The sequence below is a fragment of the Prosopis cineraria genome, unplaced genomic scaffold (genome assembly GCF_029017545.1).
Source record: "Prosopis cineraria cultivar Desert tree isolate PC_DT_omini unplaced genomic scaffold, ASM2901754v1 PC3, whole genome shotgun sequence".
In the NCBI taxonomy this organism is placed as follows: domain Eukaryota; kingdom Viridiplantae; phylum Streptophyta; class Magnoliopsida; order Fabales; family Fabaceae; genus Prosopis; species Prosopis cineraria.
The window spans coordinates 43036354-43064040 of NW_026555334.1; the positions used below are offsets into that span (position 1 = coordinate 43036354).

Consider the following 27687-nt stretch of genomic DNA (forward strand, 5'->3'; position numbering starts at 1 on the left):
CGCCTTCAAGACTTGCATATTTTACATTTAACCTGTTGTCACTGCTAAAATTTGGAGAAATTCCCGGTTTTCATTTGACGGGTGAAATTGACAAGGCAACTTTGGCCATTGAATCGACGAAATGAAAGACGGGCATGCTTTATACAGATTCTGTTTCCTAGTTTCATCCCTTTTCTCAACCCTGCCACCTCCCTGACGGGCTCCTCCGGAACTGCCTTCGGTTTCTGAAACTTTCATATCTATTATCTTGTGCGTGTATGCTAATGACAAAAGACACAGGCTAACATATCCTCACGTCCTGACGCCCCCAAACAAAAACACCACCACCCATGTTTCATCCACCTTGAGGGTTTTGTCTCTTCAACTTAGCTACACATGGTTTCTTGAATGTTGCTTCGGAGGCAACTTTCATAGGTGGCATTGTGGGTGATGTCCTCGTCATCTCAGAAGGTTCCAATTTGGTTCCAGGATTACTAAGGGGTTTCTAAATCCTAGCACAACATTGTACATTATTGTGTGAAGAGGATTAAAATGTCCACTCCCAAGGTGAAGGGCATCTTCAAAGGTTTCAGATACATTACTCAGATGTTTGGTAATAAACCCTTCCTTTCTATAATCAATCATAATTTCCGAATTCCCATTGAATTAATCAAAGATATGCCCCCTTTGCAGATAACGAAAAAGAACCAGAAATGCAAATTGGTCTTCCCACAGATGTAAAGCACGTGGCTCATATAGGATGGGACGGTCCCTCTGTAAACACTCCTAGTTGGGTAATTCCTTTTTTCTTTCCTTGACGAAATATTTTTTCCATTAAAATTTATTTGTTGCAGAAGACGTCTTGTTTCCCCTGCATTATAATATTACTGGTCTAGGTTTCTCATCCCATGAAACCACACAATACTTCGTCAGATGAACGAGTTTAAATCTCCATCCTCATATTCATCGGCACCTATAAGTCTCAGCGGGAGCATCAAGATCACAGAACCTGATAATGCAATCAAGTGGATTTCAGAAGGTACACAATTGCCAAAGCAAGTTGCCATACGACCATTTATATGGTTGCGAGGAAAATATACCTTTTAATTTGATAAAATCTATGAAACATTACATTTATGGGGACATCATTTTTCAAGTTTGTGAAGATGAAAATAACTGTTGAGGTGGTGTTTATTTGATTGTTTGGAGATCAGATTCAAGGTCAACGAGCTCTTTGGGGAGGGACGTGCCCGAGCTGCCCAAGTCATCTAGACGGCAGTCAACGGGCAGTGTCACCGATTCTCCTACAAGGGAAAAGTCAGACAAACCAAGGCAGTCAAGGAAATCATCCAAACCCGCCCGGGTACCCGCATCCCTAGATCAGAACCAAGGAAGTGAGTCTCCCAGAGGGAACCTACCGGACATCCCCAAGAAGTCTCGCCGCAAGAAGTCGAAGGAAAATTCTGGTGCTGGTGCTGGTGGCGGCCCTTCCAAATGCAGATTGAAAGCCTCACATTTGGATCCGAACTCTGGTTTCGGGTCTCCAGTGGGACCCGACCCCAAGTCTAACAAGGAACAGAGGCCCGTTGAAGGAGGTGGACAGAGTGGAAATGGATCGAGTGAGAAGTTATTGAGAAATCTGGTGTAACTTCATATTTATTAGTTAGCATGTTGCTTAGCTGAGACTTACTAGAACTTCGTTATTCTTCAATGCATCATTCTTTTTGTTCCTTCCATTAATCTTTTTCCGTCCTCTTGTTGCTGCCATTATAATTTTGTCTTTCTATTGGATAAAATTGTAAATTACGACAAAAAATGAACCTGGCACCCATTAGCTCAAATGTAAATCGGTTATGAATTAAAAAAAAAAAAACTTTCTAAATATTTCTCTACCGTCAACATCACTTTTGCTTTTTCAGAAAGCTTTCCTACTGTGTAATATGGTCTTGTTATCTCTCTGATCTCAACAAAACTAAATGGGAAAAAAAACCACTTGCTCTGCTTTAATCAGGCTAGAAGCCTAATGCTGCATGTGTACGAACAGCTTCTATAATAAAGTAAAGACAAACATAATACCCAGAGACATGAACCACACTTGAAGATCAAAAAGCAGGGAAGAGATCCCGTTGAAAAGGACAGCATTAGGAATTTCTGGCTCGTTACAGAGCCTTAGCTGCCCCGAATAGCCCTTGTTTTCAGCATGCAAGCTCAATTGGTGGTCCACACAGAGTCCTCTGTTTCCTCTCAACTTTAGTTTTCCAAACAGTTTCGTTGAAAATGGCACTCTACCGCTCAGGTTGTTGTTCTCCATGTTGATCTCATCTGCAAACTCCAGAAACACCAATTCCTCTGGTACAGGTCCTTCTAGATTGTTGTTATCAAGCCCGAGATAAGACAGATTTCTGAGATAAATACCAATAGAGGCAGGGATATTACCAGTTAAACCCATATCGGAAAATCCTATTCTTGTTACACCTCCAAGGTTTTCCCATATTTCTGGAATTTTCCCACCTAGTAAATTCCCGCTCAAGTATATCTCCCTCAATCTGGGAATCTCCCCAATGAACTGAGGAACTCCAAATTTGCCAAACTGGTTGTAGCGGAGGTCCAAGAACTCAAGACCCTGCAAATTTCTGAAACTTTCTGGGATTTCACCAATGAATCTGTTGAAGCTCAGGTCAAGCTTAAGAAGCTCCGTGAGATTACCCAGAGATTCAGGGACATACCCTTCAAACCCATTTTGACTCAGGTCAAGAATCTTCAGTTTTTTCAAAGTAGCCAAACTTCCAGGAACATCACCAGCAAGACGATTTCTTGACAGAGTTATCTCTTCCAAATTGACCAACTCACCTATTTCTTGTGGAAGTTCACCGTCAACCCCATTTCCGGACAAAACCAACCTCCTCAGACTCGTGAAGTTTCCGAGAACGCCACTGAAAGGCCCAACCAGAGATGGGTTCTCGATAAACACAAGCTCCTCCAGAATGGAAGAGAAACTAGGCGAAACGTCGGGAACGGAAACCAGAGACTCGTTGAAGCATCGATAGAAGAAGAGCTTGCGGAGGTATTTGAAAGAGGTGAAGAGAAGAGGGTCGAGGGTTGCGTTGGCGGAACAAGGAGGGTTCGGGGCTTCGTCGGAAACATACCCAAAACTGAGCTCCACAATGCGTGCCGCTTCATTGGATTGAGAGGGATAGCCGCAAACAACGCCGTGAGGGGCCGAGACACAAAGGTCGTCGTCATCATCGGCGAAGAGGGAACGCCATGGAATATCAGAGTTGATAGAGTAAAGGACGTGGAAAAGCGAGTCACGCTCAGCCGAGAGGAGAGGAGGTTGCTGGTGAGAGAGAAGCGGCATGGACAAGATGGTGAGTACAGTGAGGGGAAGGAAAGAGGAAGCCATGGGAAGAAGCGAAGGAGAAAGAAGATTGGGAGACATCGGTGCAGGTTATGTATGGAATAGCATAATAAATACCTTGATTGGTTTGTTTAACAAACAAAACAAGGACATGAGAATTGAAACGGAGGCTTGGTGGGGAAGGAGAAGGACAGGGAAGAGGAAAAAGGCAGAGAATGTCAGCATAATATTGGTGAAGGAACCCACACTGGACTGCCACTGCCACTACAACGCCATGCAGAGTGCCAGAGACGAATTTGGTTGGAGGTGGCAGAGTATGCGAAATTACCGAAGTGGCCTTCTTTTTATTGAATTATTAATTAGGAAAAAGACGAAGGAGTCGGGGGAACACTGGGAAATCAAAGTGGCGGAGCAGTTGCCAAAAATAACTAACCAAACAGCTGGCCTTTTCATAAACTGCCTCTCCGTTGCGTACGATGCTAACCGCACAACACCAAAACGACGCCGCGTCGCCCGAGGCTACTGCCGCGGACCTCCTACCTGTGCTGGTCGACCCTTTATTATCCTAACCCATCATTTGGCGACACGTGTTATGTACTAATTCTCGACATTTATGAACCTCAGTACTGTATCCCATGTACCGCTGATCCTGAACAAAACAATCATTTCAATCCCATGCACCTCTCTCTCACTTATCAGTGCACCAATATGATGATGACAGAACGAAAGGAAAAGTTTCACAGAAGAGTCGTGGATCAAAAATAATAGAAGACAATCCCTAAATTTTTAAAACTCCGAGCTTAGAGTATTGAATTAAATTTATAATTTTTAAAAAATGATAAAATTATTTTTATTAAAAGATAAAAATTTAACAAGAAGAAATGAACAATAAATATGTAGAGTTGTAAACAAGTAAAGTAAAGCAATGAATAATAATATAAAAACTAATGAATAACATATAATAAGATATAATAAGTTGTACTAACATGAAAGGAACATTTGAAATTAATTCAAATAAAAATATTATAATAAATAAATAAAGTAAGACAATAAATAATAATCTAAAAGATAATGAACCGCACACAGTATGAATATAAATAAGTTGTGTTAACATGAAAGTAACTCTTGGAATAAATTTAAGTGAAAGTTTTGTAAAGAACAAGTAAAGTAGGATAATAAATAACAATTAGAAGGGTCATGAACCAGTTATAGTGAGGATACAAACAAATCGTACTAACATAAAAACAATACTTAGAATTAATTCAAGTAAAATTGTTGTAATAAACAAGTGAAGTAGGATAATAAATAATAGTTTGAAGGATAATGAATGACACAAATAAGTCATGCTAAAGAATTTTAACAGGGACAATCTTATCATTTTTTAGATAATTTTAATTTCAATTTAATACCCAAGACTTGTAATAAATTTCATGAATTTAATGGTTTTTGTTTTTTTTTATTATCTTTCCTCAAAAGGTCTGTAGTGAATTTTTCTCATGATAAAACCTCAACTTTAATTTCACCTTAAGAGACCTACTACATGAGAAAATTAAATCTTTCATTTGTAAAGTAGCTTAGGACTACCTACAATATAAGTTTAGTACTCAAATGATGCCAACCCTTGTCTTAGGACATGTCCTTTTGATAGTAACACTTTGGACTCATCTATCCATATTTTGAGAGATAGCGAGAAAGCTAGAGAGGCTTGGATGAAATTTGTGAAACAAACTAAACTTAATATTTTCTCTTCTCACATTGCAAGAATGGATACTTTGGAATGTAAAGAATAATGTGGGAAGTTCAAGCATAAGAAAAATTCATTAGCAAAGACTCTTTACCCATGTATGTTGAAACACTTGGAAGGAAAGATGTAAAAACATCTATTTTAAATAAAGCTTTACAAGCACCCAAGATTTTCTTAGTGATCTCAACCTTCAACCAAGACTCAGTTGCTTGTCTCCTCCAAGTGATAGGTCAAAAGCAAAATGATACTCCCTTGAAGCAGGATGGGTTTGGACATAACATTGATGAATCAATAAATAACTATGGTGGACTCATCTAAGATGATAGAGAGAATTGGATTACAGGTTTCTAAAAATACTTTGGATATAATTCTAGCACAATTGTTGAGCTCATGGATATTCTTAAAGGTCTTATCACCTGTTGAAATAGAAAGTTTAACAAAGTCAACATTTACTTTGACTCCATAATTGAAGTGCTCGCGTTCACCTGTAACAAGTTCTTTGTTAATCATCATCTTATAGAAATTATCAACAAAATTAAAGAACTTGTTATGAGAAATTGAATGATCACTTTTAAACATGTCTTTAGAAAGGCAAGCATTGTGCTGATTGGTTGGCTCACTAAGCCTATAATAATAATATGGAAGTTCAAATTTTTTATATCCCACAAATTGATTCTAATGAGCTTTTGCATGCTAACATGACCTAAGCTGTCTTTCTGCACTTTTTTTTTATCATGGCCTTATATTAAAAAAATTAAAATAACATTTTCTTAATTAAAAAATAGTAGTATGATGTTTTTATCTTGGGCATGTGTTATGCAAATTTATTTTTCATTGACAGGTACTAGCTTGGTTGTTCATGTAGTCCAAATGCTTAGGAAAATTTTGCCTAGCCCAACCTAAAAGAATTTAAGCATGTTCGGTCGGACTGGTGTTTTGGCAGGGTCTAACAATGGGCAAGGTATGTTGTTCTACCCATTTGGCTCTGCTCGAACAATAAGTGTGTGTGTGTTTTTTGTAATATGCTTATGTTTTTGTAATATTCTTATTTTTTATATGTCAAAGGAAAAGTTTATGTTAAAATGTGCATTTAGTCGATGAGATGAGGGAGGACATCTAAAAAAATTCAAATAGTCCTTGATTCGTCTCGTTGAAATTGTAATGTTATTAAAGAATAACATATATAAATCACTCTCATTAGAGTTCATATTGATATTTTTATTATGTTTATGTTTCTTTCTTTCTTTCTTTCATTTTATACAAGTAGATTTCTTTTTTAAATTTCTGGTGCATTGAATAATTTATATTTTTTGTATTTTTTCCAAATGCTCCTCTTTTTGTGTATTTTGAGGAGATTAAGTATTTTTTTTTTCCTGGATGCTCATCTTTTTGTTACATTTAAATCCTCATTATGTATTTTTTTTAGATGCTCCTCTTTTTATATTAATTAATTTAAAAATGATTTTATCAATATATTTCTTTCTTTTCTTTTTCTTTTTCTTTTTAACCATCAACTGGGCAAGAAAGCCTGATGCTGCCCAGCTTGAAATGCTTGAGCATCTCACGAGCAGGGAATTGCATGCAAAATACAATCCTTCCATTCCCCAGGTTGGGCATCACCCTACTTCATGTGCAACTCCAGTACCAGTATTCAATTTAAGAAATGTTTGGCCCCAACTGGTAAAGTGAACGACTGGCGTAAGGCGATCAATGCTCTTGTAGAGCGGATCATCTGATTTTTTTTTTTTTTTCCCTTGGGTTATGTCTGTTGACAGTAATTAAACTTGCGTTGGCGAAAGAAAGGGCAGTAATTAAACCTGCACCTTACATTTATCCCAGTAGTAATTGAGAAAAAAACAACCACATTGGTATTAACGTTCTTGGAAATAACTGGTTTGGACAAGTAAATTCTTAACATATGGCGCAACAATAGAGATGGATTAAAACAAGGCCCAATGATTTTATTTTGATCTAGATTATTTAAATGTGAATTCAATTGTGATTTAAAACATAAGCGTGCTTTGAAATTTCACAAAACATTAGATGGCTGTAATAATTTGTTTAAAATTGAAGTTGGATGTTTAATTTTCATTAACCATTACTCTCTCTGGTCCAAAATATATATAAACATTTTCTCTCATCTAATTTTAGTTCAGAATATAAATAACTTAATATTTGTATGAATAATTTGCATTTATCTTTTATATTTATTAATCTGGATTGCTGTATCTATAAATTTGAGACCTTTTACTTGTCATAGATTGTAATTAAGGGTAAAAAGGGATATATATATATATATATATATATTTTATAAGAATATAGATTTTATTGATACTCGGATTATTGTTAAAATTTGCATTGCTTATATTTTGGATCAAACAGAGTATTAAACAAGAGGCTAACATGTGATATTGTATGTAAGAATGAAGACATGATAAAGGTGGAAAATATATAATACAATCACACACAACTTTTTGAAATCATATTATTATTTTTTGTTAGCACTCAATATCTTAGGCTTGTCCCACATTAAGTTGAGGGGACTTTGATAGGGCCTAAATTAATCTGGATTGAGCTGTGTTGGAACCCTTTCGAGTGTAAGCTTTATTACTAATGTTGTTGCATTCTTAGATCTCAAATTCGAGATTTGATTAAACTAATACAACTCTCAATAGGTTGCTCATGGGACATCTCTAGCATGCCATATAATATCTAACAATAAAGAGGCAAATACCACCTTAAAGATGGTATGATATATAGATGTTTTTAATCACAAGACTCATCTTATGTGTGTACTTGAAGCTAACAATGATATCTTAGGCAAACATGATAATGTTGTCAAAAACATGGAAACGGTTTAGGGAAGAGGATCAAAAGTACTGAGCCATTTCATAGTATATTCTAAGACAGGACAAAAAAGAAGTTGAAATTGCAGTATTCAAGGGAAAAACATATTCTCTGATGATACAAATAAATCAAGAGTCTAATAACAGAAAGCGATAAAAGAGAAGGGGCCTGCTAGTTATCAACACAAATGAAGCATATATTGAACCTCACAGAACATTCAGAACCACTACATCTGCTAACAGATAGGTCCGAAAAATTTACCATTGTCATAGTTTTCTGGCCTGCAAATGAACAAACAGCCATGGCAAAAAGTTCAAACATAATAAAGCTAGTTTTAAAGGGAGTTGTAAATAGAGACAAGAGTTTGTAGTTGGAGAGTAGATGATTACATAAAAATCATGATTAAGGTCCTTGAAGAGATTTGTTATCTCCTGTTTTTATTCAATTCTATCTAACACAGTTTCAAAAATTTCCCAAGAGCCACCAAAGACGGAAAGTAAATAAACAGTTCAATGAAGATCCTAATTATTTCCCACATAAACCGCCCCTGCTTTTTCTTAGCACGCTAGAGAAAATGCATCTAACATAGTAGAAGATAGACAATGAAATTCACCTTGCTCAGATACTTCTTCTGAATTTTCAGTGCCTCATCACATGCTTTTTTGGCATCCAGATGTGAAGTTATATAATCCAAGATCCGAGAATAGAGTCTCAGATGAGTAAAATGACAACTTATGAATCTAATAAGGAGAATGAAAAGAGATAAACCTTCACTACATCATCCACCCCCTTAGCCTCCTTTAAAATCCGCCCATTCTTGATCTCAAGGACACTTGCAACAAGGGAAACAGGTAGTGCACTAAGCTGCTGTTCTGTATTGCCAGTCTGCAGATTTTTTCTCTGAAACTTGCCATATTTCCTCCACAGTTTGTCATTTATTGCAGGGGTAGTATCATCTGTTCTAGCAACCTCAGACTCATCGTACGATGAGAAGATGTTGGGATCATATTCCATGGCCCACATCAGCTGAAAACAAGCTATAATGTCTTTAAAAGACCTTAGTGACCCAAAGACAAAATTGATTCTGGTTATATTGAATGTAGGAAGCTCATCATTACCTGCCAAAGGTACAAAGCATCTACAAAACAAAATTCTCCGCGGAAAAGAGCCATTAGCATGCGAAATGCAAATAGATACTCCCCAGCATCTAAATCCTCTGCAAAACAAAAAGGAGATGAAATTTATTTGCAGAGTGGTGCAAAATTTTTCTATAGCAGAGGAATATTCCCCATGTTCATCAATAAATTGAAAAGATTGAGACATCTGAATTACACAAAAATATTGACTACCATGAAATGTTGACGCACCAAGGTGTTGATGAAGCTTGGGATCAACAGTCCTCATTATCTGTGAGAGTGTGCTCCACTGAGATTGCACTCCCATTGAAGTAGCACTGGTCCTGAAGTTCTCTCCGTGTAATGTGAACGAAGGTAGGTGTGCCAACAGACCACAAAAATTAATTATAAAGAACAACGTTTAGCCAGATGACTCCATATGAAAACAAGAAGAGAACAGAAAGAATTTACCATCCTTCGCATTGCTTGCTCAAAGCACCAAAAAGAGTCTGCTTCATTATCAAGAAGAATCACCATAGGCGAGCAAATATCGTTCATTCCAGCAGAAAAAATAACCTCCAATTTAATGACCGGCCTTGACACTCCAATTTAAGTTTGAAACGATGATAGCCATGGTAATTTACCTTGCACATAACCAATACCGTTGTCTATCCTGGCATAAACTGCTAGAACATCCCAAAGCTTTGCCTGATTAGATTCATTCTCATAAAAGACTAGTGCTTGATCTGTTCGAACAACATCCAGACCTATGACCCCAAATAATGAATTACCACCAAGGTTGCTTGTCAAAAGAAATTGTTGTTAATGGAGCCATGAGCAAATGTTTTGTTGTGGAAAAATTACTGCATTTTTTGGGATGTTTGTTTCTTGAGCACTCAAGCACAAAACCATTATGCCTCCATGGTATTGCATAAAAATGCAGAAAAGTAGTGTGCAAATACATCTCAGCTTCTCTGCCATCGATCTGTAAGAAAATTTGGCAAACATCTGACACATAACAAGGGTTGTGTCTTTTGAAGTCACAAAATTATAGCACTAGCTGTTTTCTTTGACAAAGCCCAGTAGTAAAAGTTGTAGAACAAAAAAAGAATAACAGAAAGAAAATATTAAAACAAGCAAATTGCATATGTACATACCAATCTGATGTAAAGTCTGCATCCACCGCAGAGTTTTCTTATCTGAAATTGAGACGCCAATCAGAGATTAATCTATTGGCAGGTCATAATCGTCAATGAGAGGCGATGTAAGAAATTTTCCAGTCCCAATAACTAGAACCATCGTTTGGCATTTAAATTTTCACACATTATATTACTGCCTGAATTATGGATTTTAAAAGATTAAAAAACAGTAAATTAAAAAAAAATTACTTAGGAATTTAATCCTGGCAAATTTGAAACACGAGCTAAGCTTTGGGTCCATGAGTCCTATTACATGAAACGTGGCAAGCCACCCACTCCTGTTAAAATTCATAGGACAGGTTATGACACAATTAAAACGAGTGGTTGGAACATCGGCTTCGCACTCTGGTCGAATGGGATAGAAAACGTTTAAATCGGCAATTTGACCCCAATACTATATAAATTTTTTTTTATTTATCCAAATACTATACATTCAAAAATATTTCTCCAAATGCTGCAAATATAAAATTCGGTTAGATCAATATCTAAATTTTTTTTTTCAAACCTGCCACTGCATAACTCGGCTTCTGTGAGACCAAGTTCCACTTAAATTGAAAAAAAAAGAAAGACACACAATGTGATAGGCATAATGGGAAGGCCTGCCACCCATTTCCCCTATCTTTTCCCATCTCCTCTCCTTCCACCTTCCTTCCTTGAGTTGTCTGCACGATTGAAACGTGAAATGTGAGTGTATGTTCATTTAAAAAACTGTTTGCATTTTGTATGTAGAATAAACTATATAATTATAATTATAAAAATTATAAAATAATTGTTTCATATTGTAATATAAGATTTTATAAATTTAAATAAATATGAATTCACATTTACTAGTTTTATATTATTTAAATAAGTGTTATTTTATTTTAAAATTTTCAATAATCACATAATATTTTTAGTATTATGTTAGATATCAATATTCACTTATACTTCTTTGATACATATTGATAGAATATCAAAATATTACTTTTTAGTTTTAATTTTTTTTATTTTCATTACATATATGATATTTTTAGATTGTGAGTTAATACTTTAAAATTGATATTTCAAAATTATTTTTAAGAAATTAAATTTTTTTAAATAGTGTAATATTAATATTTTTTATTCCCAATATATTTTTGTGATTTTCTTTTAAAATAAAAAATTAAATTTCCTTAAAAATATTTAGATATAATAAAAAGATAAAAATTATAATTTTTTAAATTATAAAAATATAATATTGAGTAAATTGGCTCATTGACCTTGAAAAATATGTTAACTAAAAATTATGGATGAAGTTTTTAAGATTTTGAAACGTAGCCTATTTACAATCAAGTTGGGTGCGATTTTTCTTTTTATTCCCAAAATAAATTAAAAAAACTTGTGTAGCAGAGTAGCAAAATTCTTATAACTGAATGAATATAATTGTGACCAATTTACAATTATATGTTGTTTTAATATTTGAACATTTTTGAATACTTCACTGTCAATTTATTAGGCATAATGCATTTTACATTTGAGAACAAAAATGAGATTTTATATTTGAGGAGAAGAGATGTTTTTATCATTTCAATTTAACTTAAATATTAATCCACTACATTGCAAAATATTTAAAATGTTAGGCTGTTATCTTTATTTTGTCCTATTAAATGGATTATAAGTGCAAATGTCCCTATAATCTTTTGGTATTTAAATCCTACGTGGGAAACTATTAGTAAAAACTAGGCAATAGGTAAATAAGTATAGATAAAATAAAAGTACAACTAATGATTATATTTTGCTTGATATTTTTTACAGGGCTATATAGGCATGTTATTTTGGATATTTTTTAAATTAAAATTATATTTTTTATTTTTTTAAATAGTTTTTCTAAATATATATGCACACATAAAAAGCTAATTATATCCTATATTTTTAAAAAAGAAAGTATCAAAGTATTAGATAAGCATCAGTATCCATGCATCATAAATTTTCAATAATTAGCCATAATTCTATGCATCGATTCAAAAGATGCAAATTTAAGTAATGAAACTATGATGTATGTAATTATAATATAATATGTGGCAAATGATAAAAAAATGATGTTACTGTGATTGGAAGCAAAAATAAGAAACATTTCCCTTTACCATAAAAAAATAACAAACATTGAAACAGATTAATTAATGGTTAAGCTTTTTGAAGTGGTTTTCTCTTCTCGGCCAAAAAAAAGGGGGCAGCTTCTTCCTCTTTCCTTTCCTTCCTTCACTTGGCAGAGACGGGTGGAATTATCAGGCGCGAGCTCGTTAGACTGAGAAAGTAGAGTGCTGCACTGACAAAAGCTTGTCTCTTTATTTTTTTAAAAAAAATATAATAATTTTTTTAAAATTATATAAATAATATTTTTTTATCCCCAAAATACCATAATTTTTCTTAAATCCTTAAGATATTTCTATCATTAAAAACTTAATATAAATGATCAAATTATTTTCAATTTAAACTTACAAATTATTGTTGAATCCTTACAGTTTAAGAAAAAAAATTATAAATCTTAAAATAAAATTTATAAATAACAATTGAGATTTATAACACTTAAGAAATATTAAAATTTTAAATGTAAATTTGTAAATTGTTGTTAAATTTTTATGAGTTTATAAAAAAATTGTGAATCTTAAAATAAAATTTATAAATAATAATTAATATTTAAATTAAAGATAAATGATCTTTATATTAATTTCTTAATGACAATAAAACCCTAAAAGCTTTTGGAGATTTATGACATTTTAAAAAATTAAAATATCATTTAAAAATTTTAAAATATTTTATTGCCATTTTTTCTTCCCCCCCCCCCCACCCACGATATTCTACATTTCTATCTTCTCTTCTCATCTTGTCTAATTCATAGGAGACAGAATATAGCGGTATCGCTCATAGGTTACAACTCAGCCACTGTTTTAAGATGTATCAGTACAATTAATTGCCAAACCAACAGAGAATACAGTGAGCAAAGGAACTGAACATCACGCACGTACTTGTTCGAATTTAATCGAACTGGATTGAATACATTCACGAATTTCGTAGTACCAACGAAAATAAACACCTTCCGTGGAAGAAGTCCAGGAAGGCGACAAGACCAATTTGGTCCATAAATAATATTAGAAAATGGTATAACTATCATTGCATGGCGATTTAGTACTAACCCCATGCACCATATAAACTCCAGAATGTGAAATCGTCATCGGATAAAAACATGATCAAGCATTTCGCTGCTCAAGAATTTTAAAAATGCCACGTGAGACCCTTGCAAGATGATACCCCCATTTACTTTCTAATAGAGAGGAGCTCAAAGCTCCTGAGAGCATCATCACGATTGGCTCTTGAAGATGCATTGCGTGTCAAACTTGGTTGTTTGGCCTCATGCACAGCTTGAGTTCTATATGCACTAGATGGGCGGTTGCCACCCGATGTCAGCCAGCTGGCACGGCTGTCAGTATGGTCACCGGAGGAACTCTGCCGGTTCAATGAGATTATGGCTTTTCTTGAACTGCTTCCATATCGAGAGGAACTGCGTCCCTTTTCTTGATCATACTGCTCAATAAGAATGTTTGACTCGTAAATGTAAGCTAAAATCACAAGTAACCCCTTGTACAAACATTGATAATTTGACAAAATATATAGTTTCAGCAAAACCCCTAATTAAAAGAGAGATGTTAAGGCTTTATTAACGATCAATTCATAGGAGAAGTGAGAATTCAAACAGGCAAGCATGGATTTGATTGAGAACAGATGTCAACAACTAAAGTGCAAATTTTTTACACTCAAGTGACTTAATCACAGATTTGAATTCCCGAATCATGGACACTGACCAGATAATTTATATGGAGAAAACTCTTCTGGGAGAAATATTTGAAATTATGTTTTAGAGAAATAATATTTACCACATCCCTGCGAGATGGCACCTCCTCGAAAATCCTATTTCTGGTGTGATCACCATGAGGACTAGAACTTGTGGGATTCCTTCGGGAAAATGCTTCAACACCACCAGAAAATTTCTCTCGAATATCCTTCCCAGCTGAAAGAAGCAATTGAAAAGCCACTATCATTTAAGGAATTCGGAAGAAGCAAGGTACTTTTACTAATAGCTACAGTTGAATAATTAAAACCTCCATTTTCTCTGAAACTAGAAGGAAAGACACTGAAAGAAGTTAGTTTGAAGATCCTGAACACTTGTCAGACTTGTTAAGATTTAGCGGTATACCAAGTTCATTAAATTATATGACTGAAAGGGAGTTGACCTGGGATCTTCTCTGGTTTTTGCACAGATGGTCCTGCATTCATAAGTGCCTTGCCATTGCCAAGCTGATATATTGGAAAGACTTCAGTAAGTAGAGCTCAATAGAAAGCAAAAATCCACAAATGCAAGGTAAAACAGCACTAACCCGCCCTTTAGAACTGCCACCAATCTGAGGATATTTCAGTATAGTCCAGTCAAAAACATAGTCAAACTGAGAGCCTGCAATATCAAAGTCAAGGCCAATTTAACATCAAGCCTACTAAAAGTTTTCTACAAAAAATCCCTGCTAATACTCAAATCAGATATGAGCACACAGGACCTTCTCGAATAAACAAGTCTCGGAAAAGCCTCTTTAGATATGAATAATCTGGCTTGTCCTCGAACCGTAATGATCGGCAATAGTGGAAGTAGGATACAAACTCAGATGGGTATGATTTGCAGAGAACCTATCCACACAAGCAGATATAATAACAATAAAGTAACATGGCCATATAAAATTGAGATAGAATGAACGAGAAACATCCAATTTCTAGTTATGCCAACTTTTTGATACAAGGAATATTCAATAGAAGTAGTCTAAAAAAAAATTAGTCCTGACACATAAAATCCATGTATTTGTGATTGTATGAACATTCACATTCACAAGCACAAACTATTATAGAGCTGATTCTCAGGCCTGGCCTGACTTCTCAGCTTCGGGTGTCATGCATAATATCCCACTAAAGATCAAAGCAGCCAAAACCTCATTTCAGATATCACTGACTAGATCGAGAAGGAATATTAATTTCTCCAAAGCATCTCAACGAGTAAATTGGTAAGCATACTAATCCAACTAGTCATAATACCTCTATTGGAGTTGATGATTTCTTCTCACTAATCTTATCATACTTCTGTTTTTTATTGCCGGCCTTCAGACCTTGCCAGGGAAGACTAAAATAACATAGAAAACCGACAGTAAGAATGCCATCAAAATAATATGTAGCAACTATGGGGTAAAAAAGACGGGTCTGATAAGTATCCAACCTTCCTCTTAAGAAGTACATGAGCACATAACCAAGAGATTCCAGATCATCTCTTCTGCTTTGTTCTGCCAGAAAAATAAAATAAAATCAGGCAGTTGAAAGCAGGTGAGTCTAATTTTGTAATGATTTACTTTTATTAATTAGGGTGTCAGTATGAAAAAGAATAAATCTAGCATAAGATATTTGCCCACCAATTCCAAGATGAGTGTTGACACTTGCATAGCGAGCTGTGCCAGTCAGGTTCTTGTTTTCTCTACAAATAGAAGACACATAAATTTACATAACAATTTTGAAGGGAAATCATAGAAAGAAAAGGAAAATAGCAAAATGCACACAGAATTATAGAACACAAAACTAAGTAAAATGAATCCCAGAAAAAAAAAACACTGAAGTAAAAGATCCATGTTTATTAAGCATTTGATCACAAGATGGCAAACAGAGATGAGCCTGGGTTGGGAACTGAGATAAAACATAGAAGAGGATCCAACCAGAGCACGCAGAGCCAAATATTGGTCTACATAGAAGAGGATTCAACCAGAGCACGCAGAGCCAAATATTGGTCTCAGTTCAAATTTTAGAAATTACTTTTTATTGATTAAGGTGTTCATGACAGTATTTACAATACCGGATTGGAGATATGTCACACAAAAGAATGAATTTCAAATAAAACTGCAGCAATCCAAAATGATCTTACTAAAGTAATGATGTAACTGCCTAAATCCGAGATTTTTTTTTTTTAAATTTTAACCAATAAATTGGCAACACAAGGATAGGTGTGCTAATTTATTGTTGCTTCCTGGAGGAAAACTGCATTCCTGCATAGTTAATTCCAATTCAATACACACACACGCACACACAAATGCGCATGACTAAATATGTTGCACTTGAGCACTTCCAAAACTGGGCATCTGCATGTCCAGAAAAGAGCATGACAAAATTTACCTGTATGGTATGTGCTTATGAGTCTGGAGATCCTTATACTTCTTTCCAAGTCCATAATCAATGATGTAAACCTGCCATGATAAACATATTATCAAAATAATTACAAAGAACTAAATTTCCTGCATTCACCCAATATTTTCTTATCAGAATCTCCTGATCATGTTTTGACTCCTTTAATTGACAAAAGAATGGAATTCTTTTTCTTTCTAAGATTGAGGAGAAGAAAGCAAGGCAGTGGAGAGCAAGAAATCCTTTAGTTAAATTATCCACAACAAAACAATTAAATCTAGCAGAAGCAAACACAAAAGTTAATGTTATCCCGATCAGCATACATATCTGATAGAGTAATTCCCCTGTCGAATTTTTTTTTTTTTTAAATCCACATTGAGGCTGAAAAGCAACTCTCAGCATGGGTTACTGATGTTGATAACTCCTTTACCTGGTTAGCTTTGCGCCCTAGACCCATTAAAAAATTGTCAGGCTTTATGTCACGATGAAGAAATCCTCTTGAATGCATATATTCAACCCTGTTAATCTGAAAATAATAATAACAATATGAATACTTAGTAAATCTGTCTATGACACTTTACTTAAAATGGTTTCCAAGTAGACTTACTAATTGATCAGCAAGCATCAACACTGTCTTTAAGCTGAACTTCCGGTTGCAATAGTTGAACAGATCTTCTAAGCTTGGCCCAAGAAGGTCAATAACCATAACATTGTAGTCTCCCTCAACTCCAAACCACTTGAGGTGAGGAATCCCCGCTTTATTGAAGAAAAGCCAGATCCAATTACTTAAGAGCAATATTGTTTCTTTTCTTATTATTTTTTGCAACTTTTTTTTGTTTTTGTTTTGTAGGCATGACTTAGAGAAGAATAATGGTTCTGTTCATAATGAAGTATAATTCTAGACCAATGGGCATATGTATAACTATACTCCTGAATCCAAATACAAAGGAACGAATTATATATTTCATTTGTATATTCAAAATTGTCAAAAGAGACTTTCATATTAGTAAACACTTAAAGAATCTCTGGACACAAAAAAGCTAAAAAGGTAAAGTCACCACAGACTTACTTCCTCCTTGAAGAAGCATATATAATTTTGATTCATATTGCAGCTGTGGATGCCTGCTCTTCACAGGTTCCTGAATTTTTTTTTTTTTTTGGAGAAGGGGGAGGGAGCAAAAGAAATTGGTTAAAAATTAGCACAGAATGTCATGCGCATATTGGAATCACTAATCACTAACTGGTATACAAATGTCTCTAGAAATAAACAAAGGCAAGGATATTATAAACCCCCCCCCGGCCCCAAAAAAAAAAAGGATATAACAAGCTAAACCACATTGAAACAAAAAGAACTAAAAAGAAAAGGCAGCATTTCACACAATTCTCGAATCCTTAAAGAGAGCATTCATTTCTTCTAAACTTTAGCTACTGTTACAAAGTTGACATTGAGAGGAGGATGGATGTTGTTCCTTTTGTTGTTTGCTTAGTCAACAAATTATTCCTCACATCAGGTTTTGCTTATGATTATTGGAACTCCCATAGCAACTATATAAAAAAAAAAAAAAATTCAATGCATGTCACCATCCAAAGTGCCAATGTCTGTTGCATAGAAAGATAGAGCATCAATTATCCAAAGCAGGCATTATTAAGTAACGACATTTAATATTGAGATTGTAGATGAAGTAAAAAGAAGTGATTTGTTCATGCTAAACTCTAAGCAATCATTTGACATAGCAAAACGTCACAATAGATTCAATTTTTAAACCGTTTTAACCCTACCGAACACAGAATGGGGGTTATCAAGAAAAGATAACATACCAGCTTAACAGCCACCTCCTCTCCAGTTTGAACGTTAACACCTAACATGAGAAATAAGAGAAGGATTAGCGTGTTTATAGAAACATAACATCGCAAGAGATGCTGTCAGTGAAAAAGTACTCGCATTTACCTAAATAAAGCTCTCCAAAAGACCCACTCCCAATTTTCCTTCCCAGTTTGAACTTGCCAGCAATCACATGATCCATTATGAACAAGACCTTCAGTACGCCGCCAAGCACCAACTGTAATAAGTTGTTCTACTCAGATGTTCGCCCAGGTTTTTATCTAGATGTTCAAAATGGCATAAAGACCAAAAATACACCGTGTTCCTCCGCCGACTCACCAGTTAAAAGGGCCCGACAAATCAAATGATTCGCTTTCTTCAATAATCAACCCGATTCTAATAAAACTTCCCAATACGGTGATCCAATTGATCGTAAAATTGCGTATGACGTAAATCCAGATAGGAGAAAACCAATGCGAAACAATTTATAGCATCCCCAGGAATGAAGACGAAGTCTTTATTCAGAAGGCCAAACCAAATTCTCCAGTGACATCCATTTACCACAACTAAACCGAATCAATTGCCGATAGAAGCCCTAATTTCCAGAAAACAGGAACGAGTTGACCAGATAAAATATGACGCGAACATTACCAGGAACAATTGAAAGAAACTTTTACAACATAAAATAAAATAGTAACAACGGAGGAGATCCAGGAGCATGCGCTGGATGGGACGAGGCATGAAGAAACAAGAGTAGTTCCGCAAAACAAAAGCTGGATGATGGACGGCGGAAACTGATGTAAATGAGAGAGAAAGATGACAATGGAAAAACTGTACGACGTGAAATCTATATAGTAATCGCTATTTCATTCTTTCCTTGCCCGAAAAAATAATAAAATTCCCGTTCTTTCGTAAACATAACAAAATTCTTTTTTTTTTTTTAGCTCCGTTCTCTGCGCCGATATTAATTAACAGCTTTAAATTACCCTTAAATAAAAAAAACTTACAGATTTTTGTTTTCCCTTAAACTGAAGACTGGCGATGAGTTAGTTAGCATTTAGCACTTGAGCCTCCTTGGGTGCTGCCCACGATGCGATGTGCTGCGAAGGGACTCTCTTTAATCTTTATCTCTTTACCTTTTTATTCTCTTTTGCTTTTCTTTCTTCTTCTTTTTCTTTTTCCCCCTCCCCTCCCCTCTCTTGCTTTTTCCTTACTTTGTTCAAGTCAATCTGTTTGTTCTGGTATTTTGTTTTCCATTCTTGTCATCTGCTTCTTTGTATTTTATACGTGATCAAGAAGTGCTCGATTCATGCTTCTGTCTCTTTCGATACCTGGTCGTCTTATCGATGCGATCTCGGATTTATGTATTGTTTAACATATGAGGATTTGACACAATTATTTTTTTGGGGAAAAAAAAATCTACTGTATGATATTGCTGACCGATATTAGAGTTAAATATTATCAATCTTGTTCCATCCACTGGCTTTTTTTCCCCACTACATTCTTCATCCCTTCATCTTCACTGCAGATGTATGTACCATCGCCTTTGTGGTGAAAGTCCAGATTTGATGTCTATGAAAATACTCTTAGAATGTTAAAAAAAAAAAAACAGTCAAATTTAAACCATTCACTGTTTTAGTACAAGAAGTAGATTTGAATTTTTTTAAGGTAGATGATAGATCCCTCCCATTTAAATTGTTATATATATATATATATATATATAAGGGTTAAATTATTTTAAGGCAATCAAATTTGTTCTTCCATAGAAAAAATTTGAATCCCAACCACTGTTACTCATGTGAACTTGAGTTGATTCCATTCACTGTACATCTCACTCTTCACACCCATATGTGGCCATAACATTCAACATGATTTTCTCTCCATGAAATTTGATACCCGTACATTCGTTATGTTTACTGGTATCAATCAAATACATTCATAAACAAAATGGTCCCGTGAGCTGCTTAACACAATGATATTCTAATATGAACCTCACGTGATAATATATTCTAATATGTAATTTGAAGCGTCTTCTTTTATATTTAGTAGGAATGACTGAAAGAGGTGATTATCTTAATAGTCGATCAAGTTATATAATTACAATCATAATCATAACTATTATGAAAAAGTGAAATGCGAGAGACCCAGACAAAAAAAAATAGTGGGAGGGGGTAGCAGAGTAGAACACGCAATCAATTAAATATAATTATAAATATTGAATTCACTCAAATATGTCCCCACAAATCATTCATTACTAGCGCACCTCAAGTTATGAGGAGAACATAATAATGAAGGATATGATGAAAATAGACCCTAATATTTGAACTAATCAAATAAAATTGGACCTAAATTTTAGGAATCTCCAATGTCATCTTTTTTATTTATTCATCATTATAGTTTGTGTGATTTCAAAGTATAAAGACTGATCAGTAATACTATAAGGATGAATCAATTAATTTTTCCTTTCATATATTCTTTTCGCAAGCCCAGAAAAAAAAAAGTGCACTACTTGTCATTACAGCATTACAAGATGCAGTTGTAATTATCTAGTCATATATCAAGATGATCGATAATATAACAGAATACTTGTAGTATATTACACGTAATTAATTCATACATACAAAAAGTTTAATCTCAAAAAAAATGGAACACCTAAAGAGCTCATATTGTGAACAAAATTCAGGAGCTTTTGACAAAATTTCTAAAGGTGCCCGGGTGAAGCGATCAAAAGTCTCGGCAATCATACTGTTCAATAGATAGATGCTAATGCCATAGGATTATGATGACCTAAGACATTGAAAATCTCACAACATTGTCTTTTTAAAAGTTACGACTTTGTCGTCAATCAGCTAATAAGATCATATTCTCCTCGTTGCGGATCTCGAATTCGTCTAACAGCGGCAAGGTTTTGAAGTAGCACCAAAGTTTTTTAGATTGAGTCACAATCAAAGATCAAGGTAAGCGAGATGAACGACCAACCAAAACGACAAAGGGACTCGATATTAAAAGAATGCTTCCAGTTTGGATTAGGTTTACTTGACCAACCTCTCAGAATCAACGTTCAAGAATGATGTGCAATGCAAAATTTTAAAAACTGTTCGGTTCAGTTATACTATATTTTATAGTACTCTTAGATGGTGCGATATTTACATTTTATGTAATTTAACATAACAAGTTTAATTACGATTGATAAGTCACATCGTAACAAAACCCTAGGATATATTACACGTTGCAAGATAGAAAGTGATACAAATAATTGGCTATCACTAACGTACAAATTTACAGAGTATATCCGTTTACAGTGTTTCTCGTACCGACATAATGCAGTAAGAGGTTTACACCTCCATAGTTAGGGCACATAACTTTCTTCATGCCTTTGCTCAAGCAAGCAATCAAGTACCAAGTAACCATTATTGTAGCCAAGAACGTATCCAAGCATCGAATAACGTTAAGAATAATAAATATTGAACATTGAAAAAGTTAACGCTGTTGGCATGAGTTATGGCTCCTATGCTGTCAGACTGGATATGTCACAAGTTTGCCTGTCAGGAGGTTTCTCTGTCTTTATTAGTTACCTCTAAACGGGGTGGCGGTGGCAGAGGGTTTAGAAAGCTCCCTTGAGCAGATTGATTGCCTGCAGGTGCATCTGAAGAAGCAGACACCTCTGATGTTTCTGATTCACCAACTGTCTCAACCCCATTTTGATCAGATGAGAAACAGAAAAGTATACAGGAGCGAGCAACCAAATATATCGATCTTTTTAAATAAAAAAGAAAGGTCAGAAAGTTTTGAAAGCATAAAAAAAGTGACTTGATAGTCGGCCTCTTTGATTTGGAGGATTTCTTCTTCAATTCGGCTGCAAGGTAAGAGGAAAAAAAATTATATCGAGAACTATTTGTGCATGCATGTGTTTAATGATATTCAATATCCATTATTGCATTAAAGGAAAATAATGTATCCTAAAAAAAAAATGGCATCCATGACATGGGCTATAATTTCCATTATTGAACCTTAATCCTGATCCGAGTATTTGGTAAAACAATATACTTGATCATGATTGAAGGTTTCAATATAGAGCGTTGCATAAAACATTATAAATTAATATGCAGAGGTGTTAAGAAAAAGTGACATACCCATCCCAGGAACTTGATAGTCATTGACAATTTCGAAATTCTTATATGTGTACCCAACAAAATTTAAGTCCTTAGACGAGAGCATCTGTAAAATCACCCATTAAAAGAGACAACATGAAAGTGAAAAAAATGTGTAGCCCTGATCAGCGGCAACAGACGAAGAACTAGAAGATCAAACAAGAGAAGATCAACAACCATATAACATGATATATTGCCTAAATGAAACGTTCATTGGCACCGGCTAATGAAGAATATAACCAACGACTGCACTTGACAAAGGCAAGTCCATTTGTACTGCTAATGATAGCAAGGCAAACAATATTAAATTTTTCATTGAGGAAAGTGATATCCTATATCTCGAGTAATTCCAAACAACCTTGGAGCAGCAGGGACATACTTAATCATCTACATTTCACTGGGCCCAACAAATACAAAATCCTAGCAGAGTCATAACTTAAAATTACTTAAGAATTCAGGAAAAGGTGTCATGACTGGCAAATCCAAATTTCAGGAATTACAAGGGTATCGATTAAGACATAATCCTTATCATGGTCCTGAAAAAGTTTGTTTAGCTCGACATTAGCCAAATGACTTCAGAAGACATACTTTGTCTAAAATTGAAAAAATAAATTAGAACTTCTGATATGGGAATGTCAAACAAGTTCAACAGCCGGCAGCATGCTTCCTGTTCCTGCTACCATGGCCCTGCCTACCAGACGTTAAATTTTATTCAACTTAGCTCAACAGCCAACTCACAGCAATGTAAAATCAAGGGGAAGTTAATTTTCACAACACCCAAGATGTATTTAATTTCCATATGGAAGTAATTCAAATAATGATGCTTATTTTCTTTTCATATATTATACTGACTGAAAAGAACACCGCACTGTTTCATCACCATATCAGTCAACAGAAGATTATGCAAATGTTAACTATGGTGATAACTTGCAGACATATCAGCAACAGAGAAGTATGCATCCAAGATTACCTTTCTCCAAGGCCCAGATCTTGATGCTTGGTGATTCTGGATGTCTGACTGCAAATGCGAAAGGGAAAATGAGGAGCGATAGGAAAAGGTAAAAGGCATTAGATAAGCATTTATGCCTAGCAATAACCGTAAAGGCCCAAATACCTCTTCAAACTTCTCAAAATTTTGAGTATCTAATTCATCATTGACCTCAGGAATAAATGCAGCTTCCATTTGATATAGCTTATCCCATTCAACACCTTTGAAGAATGGATGATCCTGAAATGGAATACAACAGCAAGGTAACCTCTATATCCAAACATATAATGGAACAAATCCAGGATGTTCTAATAGAGCAAACCATACAACACCTTTATTTCATCAGCACCGTTTGACCCCAGCCTGTGATTGACATTACACAAAAGTTTACAAATAAGATCTTTAGCCTCTGGGGATAGTCTTGCCTCTTCTGGAAACTTCAAGTGAGATTTCCAATTTACTATCTGCATGAAACACGTATTTCAATTTTCAACTAATATCTGGCAGACTCACAGCAAATGAATTTAACAGGGGAAAAATGGGTCAGCTTCATCATGACTGAACATTGGCTTATATGGTTTGACTTTCGTACACGAGGACAAAATTGCCAAGAACTTAGCTCAATAAGATATTGGGAAAATCACAATCAAGGACAACTGAATAACATTTGTTGCTCTGCAGGACCAAGTAACCTTAACGTGATTAAAATTTATTGTGTAAAAGACAAAACTACCCCTCATGTATATATATACTCTTTTAACAAGTCCCTATTTGAGAAAAAACAAGTCTCATTTCATTTTAACAATAATCAATCTCTCATCAACAATTTCAGAAAATTAATTTGGTGGTGGAAAGGAACAAGTATTGTGATTTAGTGAACAAATCCTCATTCAGGACAAAAAAAAGTTTCATTTCTATTTTAACAACAATCAATTCCTTCATTAACAACTCTAAAATATTAACTAAGTGGTAAAGAGGAAGTATTGTGATCTAATGAACCTCATTCAAGTAAAAATAAGTTTCAATTCCATTTTAACAGCATTAAATTCCCCCCATCACAACAAGTGTGTGTGTGTGTGTGCGTGTGTGTGGTGTCAGGGATAGTTTTGTTTTTTCACAATAAATTTAATTACATTTAGGCCCTTGGTCTTGCAGAGCAAAATTAGAATTATTTGGTCTTGTATAGTAATAAATGTTATTCAACAGTCCTGGGTTGTGATTTTCCCTAAGATCTTTAAGAGTTGTTTGGTGCATTATGATCTCGACCTTATTATCTCACATACCATGATATTTTGGATGACAATGTTTGGTGTGTTGTTATTTAATAACATGATGACATTTGAAATATCACCTTTATATTGCTTCTTAACCCAAAAGGATGTTATTTAATAACAGCCAAATATTTTGTCATCTCACATGACAAGGTGGAATACATTAGTTCTTTCAGTTACCAATTTTATCATAAACCTTTCCAGATTAATTGACTCAGAAATTATGAGTGTGTCTCAAAAGGTGTACATGGAAATTCAAAAAAGTAAACAGCATGGACTAACACGTGTAGCTAATATAGGCATCATGAATACAAAGTTATCCTTATTGCAATATCTACCAAAATATGCAAGATACTGTGGTATCTGAGATCACATGATACTAAATGCCTCCTTAGTATCATTTCAAATATTTTAAAAGGCAAGACATTGATGAGAACTGCAACAGAATTATAACTACCTAAATTTCAACATCAAACGCAAACAGCTCAAATTACAGTAAATACAATGAGTTTCTTGGAATAACTTGCAAAACTAAAAGCTATGTCAAAGATATGTTCGTAGCAATGAACAGCTCTATCATAAATATTACCTTTCTACATGTTGACATTGGATCGTCAGAATAAAATGGAGGATACCCCACCAACATTCATACATAATCGCTCCAAGCGACCACCGTATATTTCATAACAATCATTACAGTATTTCAATAATATATGAAACCATTAAAAGAAAAAAGGAAAAGACAAACGATGTCAAGCATGAAATGTGAATGTAAGAGCTCGTTTGGTTTTCCATCAGTGGAAAAATCAGTTTGTTAAAAGTTCAATTCAATAAAAGTCAGTGTGATAACAAATTTGTATTTGGATACAATTTTTCAAAAGTTAGTTTGGTAAATAAAAGTTGCTTGAATTATATATATTGCAATGTGCTTTTGAATGTATAATTACAGAATATGACATTGATTTTTATTATTTATAATTTTTTGTTATAAAACTATTTTATATTAGAACAATTTAAATATAATACATTGTTCTAAAAATTTTAAAAAACCCCTCATCTCTTTTTACAAGGCATTTTTGAGAAGGATATTTAATTCTTATCATAAATATTTAAAAATTATTTAATTATTTATGACAGCTTTTGATATTACCTTTTTCTAATGTTTTTGTTTTTGTTCTCGTTTTATTTGGCTAATTTTTAATTATAACGTTTTTAAATATGAAAGAATTTGATATTTTTATTTAGTGTCATTGAATTAAACAAGCCTTTTAATTTTATCCTCTAAGAACACAAAACTGAGAGCATAACGCAACTAGCGTGAAAGTACAATAAATAAGGTTTTTAATTTAATTTGATTGGGATGCTGATGATGGAACGAAGGGCAAAGAGCGTCAGAGTGATGAATGATGCATAAGTTTTGAGGGATGGAAATGTGCTTTCAGTTTGAAAAGCTACAGGAAATAAGATTAGCCAAATGTACTTTGAGCCTAAATTTAGGAAAGTCAATTTGGGTACAAATTGTTTCCCAAACAACTTTTAACATCCTAAAAGTGTAAATGGATTTTCTAAATGTAAAACATTGGGTTCCCAACAGGAACTAAAACTAAGTTGAAATATTTTGGAAAGATAACCAATAAATTATGGCAAGAACACACTTGGGTTCTAAAATATACATTCTAATTCACTTGCCACACAAATCAGAGTGAAATAAATCAAAAAAGAGTTAAATATCATAAAACTGACCAGTCACATTCCATTCCATAACCTTTCTTCAATAGAACTTCTGGAGCAATATAATCAGGTGTGCCAACAGTAGAATAAGCCTGCAACATCCATGAATTCACCATTATAAAGCACACAAACATAAGCGGAAAGGAACACACTTATTCCTCACCATGAGAAAAGAAACAAATCTTCTTCAGTCCTCACAAATATCCTCAGTATTAGCAGTCATGGTTTTCTTCATGTTGGAAGGAGAGGGGGTTTGCAAGTACATTTTATCAGCACATGACTTGTACATTTAACAAGGTTATGAGGAAACACCACAGCAAGTACTAATAAGAAATAGCTAGCACATGATTGCAGTAAACATACAAGTGTTCTTCTGTTCCTTTGCCAGTGTTGTAGTTGTTCTTGTCGTGTGCGTTTTGGAGCTGAGCGTTCATCATTCTGTGAAGATCCATTTGCATTCTGACTACTGAAAAATCATCTTCTTGAAGTGTGCTGCAATCTAATGGTTTACATAGTCCAAAATCTGAAAGTCTCAAGTGTCCGTATTTATCAAGTAACAAATTATCAGGCTTGATATCCCTGCATCATTTAAATATTGAAAAGATTTATGCTCTACTGTTAACTAAGGCAGCTTTGTCGCAAATAAAAATTGATGTACAAACAATAAAATTAGATTTTAGGCATCATATAGTTCAGTGTCACACCATTTTGAATTGACATGTGTAGCAGTCAAGAATCATGAGAAGACTTGTACTTCCAATGATAGTTTTGGAATTTAGCAAGTCACTGTATATTGGCTTCCCTAGAACCTAACCAACATGCAATAGTCGAATTCAATATAAAAGAGAACAAAGGATTGCTGGACACTAATAAATAACAAGCCCCATACCGATGGATATAATTGTGTTTATGAATAGATTCCATAGCCAGAACTGTTTCCGCTACATTAAAATCTGGCTTCATCTTCAGTCAAGGTATCCTTTCTCATAAGAAGAGTCATCATATCCCCACCAGGTAGATACTCCATAATAAGATACAAATACTCATCATCCTGGAATGAACAATAAAGTTTGACTATACAATTGCTGTCAACCTCTGCAAGGAGTTTCTTTCAGCTCTGACATGTCTACCTGAAGAGATTTACAAAACTCCAAAATGAGTATGGCAACCTCATGCACTTTGATAAAACCTAGAGACTACTAAATGTAAACCTGCCAACCTGGCTCTACGAAGCATTCTTGATTTCTTCAGCTTTTTCATTGC

At 34.5% G+C, this 27687-nt stretch overlaps 4 protein-coding genes and 1 pseudogene across 6 annotated transcripts; 1 reads left to right on the plus strand and 4 right to left on the minus strand.

Moving 5' to 3' along the window:
• Positions 1–203: 203 nt before the first annotated feature.
• Positions 204–1715, plus strand: LOC129304686 (CRIB domain-containing protein RIC6-like). Its single transcript, XM_054944435.1, has 4 exons — positions 204–592; positions 673–773; positions 913–1018; positions 1194–1715. Exons 1-4 carry the CDS (start codon positions 532–534, stop codon positions 1625–1627), a joined length of 702 nt encoding a protein of 233 aa, XP_054800410.1. The 5' UTR covers positions 204–531; the 3' UTR covers positions 1628–1715.
• A 163-nt stretch (positions 1716–1878) lies between these two features.
• LOC129304646 (piriformospora indica-insensitive protein 2-like) lies at positions 1879–3820 on the minus strand. The gene has a single exon (XM_054944368.1). The coding sequence runs from the start codon at positions 3416–3418 to the stop codon at positions 2027–2029; it is 1392 nt and encodes a 463-aa protein (XP_054800343.1). The 5' UTR covers positions 3419–3820; the 3' UTR covers positions 1879–2026.
• A 4225-nt stretch (positions 3821–8045) lies between these two features.
• On the minus strand, positions 8046–10335 carry LOC129304629 (uncharacterized). Its single transcript, XM_054944352.1, has 7 exons — positions 10201–10335; positions 9908–10028; positions 9688–9810; positions 9515–9552; positions 9278–9387; positions 9047–9144; positions 8046–8954 (listed from the first exon to the last, which is right to left on the minus strand). The coding sequence occupies exons 3-7, from the start codon at positions 9694–9696 to the stop codon at positions 8661–8663; spliced, it is 549 nt and encodes a 182-aa protein (XP_054800327.1). The 5' UTR covers positions 9697–9810; positions 9908–10028; positions 10201–10335; the 3' UTR covers positions 8046–8660.
• A 2775-nt stretch (positions 10336–13110) lies between these two features.
• On the minus strand, positions 13111–19521 carry LOC129306173 (casein kinase 1-like protein 6). 3 transcript variants are annotated; one of them, XM_054946601.1, is made up of 15 exons: positions 19291–19521; positions 18410–18521; positions 18280–18320; positions 17531–17600; positions 17069–17217; positions 16892–16987; positions 16453–16523; positions 15702–15763; positions 15512–15575; positions 15334–15418; positions 14808–14934; positions 14634–14707; positions 14490–14553; positions 14133–14266; positions 13111–13782 (listed from the first exon to the last, which is right to left on the minus strand). In XM_054946601.1, the coding sequence occupies exons 2-15, from the start codon at positions 18483–18485 to the stop codon at positions 13516–13518; spliced, it is 1380 nt and encodes a 459-aa protein (XP_054802576.1). In that variant the 5' UTR covers positions 18486–18521; positions 19291–19521; the 3' UTR covers positions 13111–13515. The 3 variants fall into 3 exon arrangements, with proteins under 3 accessions (XP_054802576.1, XP_054802575.1, XP_054802574.1); XM_054946600.1 differs by having other exon boundaries at positions 18410–18878; positions 19291–19520; XM_054946599.1 differs by lacking the exon at positions 19291–19521 and adding an exon at positions 18623–18963.
• Positions 19522–21828: 2307 nt separating this feature from the next.
• Positions 21829–27687, minus strand: part of LOC129305636 (uncharacterized) — a 6610-nt pseudogene continuing 751 nt past the window's right edge.

Excerpts from the sequence above, each read along its gene's own strand:
- LOC129304629 (XM_054944352.1), bottom strand. Across the intron at positions 9,145-9,277 it reads TGGTGCGTCAACATTTCATG|AGGATTTAGATGCTGGGGAG; the intron begins GTAGTCAATATT and ends TTTGTTTTGCAG. Across the intron at positions 8,955-9,046 it reads ATGCTTTGTACCTTTGGCAG|CTGATGTGGGCCATGGAATA; the intron begins GTAATGATGAGC and ends GCTTGTTTTCAG.
- LOC129304646 (XM_054944368.1), bottom strand. The coding sequence starts at position 3,418 with ATGTCTCCCAATCTTCTTTCTCCTTCGCTTCTTCCCATGGCTTCCTCT.
- LOC129304686 (XM_054944435.1), top strand. The coding sequence starts at position 532 with ATGTCCACTCCCAAGGTGAAGGGCATCTTCAAAGGTTTCAGATACATT. Across the intron at positions 593-672 it reads ATACATTACTCAGATGTTTG|ATAACGAAAAAGAACCAGAA; the intron begins GTAATAAACCCT and ends CCCCCTTTGCAG. Across the intron at positions 774-912 it reads CTGTAAACACTCCTAGTTGG|ATGAACGAGTTTAAATCTCC; the intron begins GTAATTCCTTTT and ends ATACTTCGTCAG.
- LOC129306173 (XM_054946601.1), bottom strand. The coding sequence starts at position 18,485 with ATGGATCATGTGATTGCTGGCAAGTTCAAACTGGGAAGGAAAATTGGG. Across the intron at positions 15,764-16,452 it reads CATAAGCACATACCATACAG|AGAAAACAAGAACCTGACTG; the intron begins GTAAATTTTGTC and ends TTCTATTTGTAG. Across the intron at positions 14,708-14,807 it reads AGACTTGTTTATTCGAGAAG|GCTCTCAGTTTGACTATGTT; the intron begins GTCCTGTGTGCT and ends TTGATATTGCAG.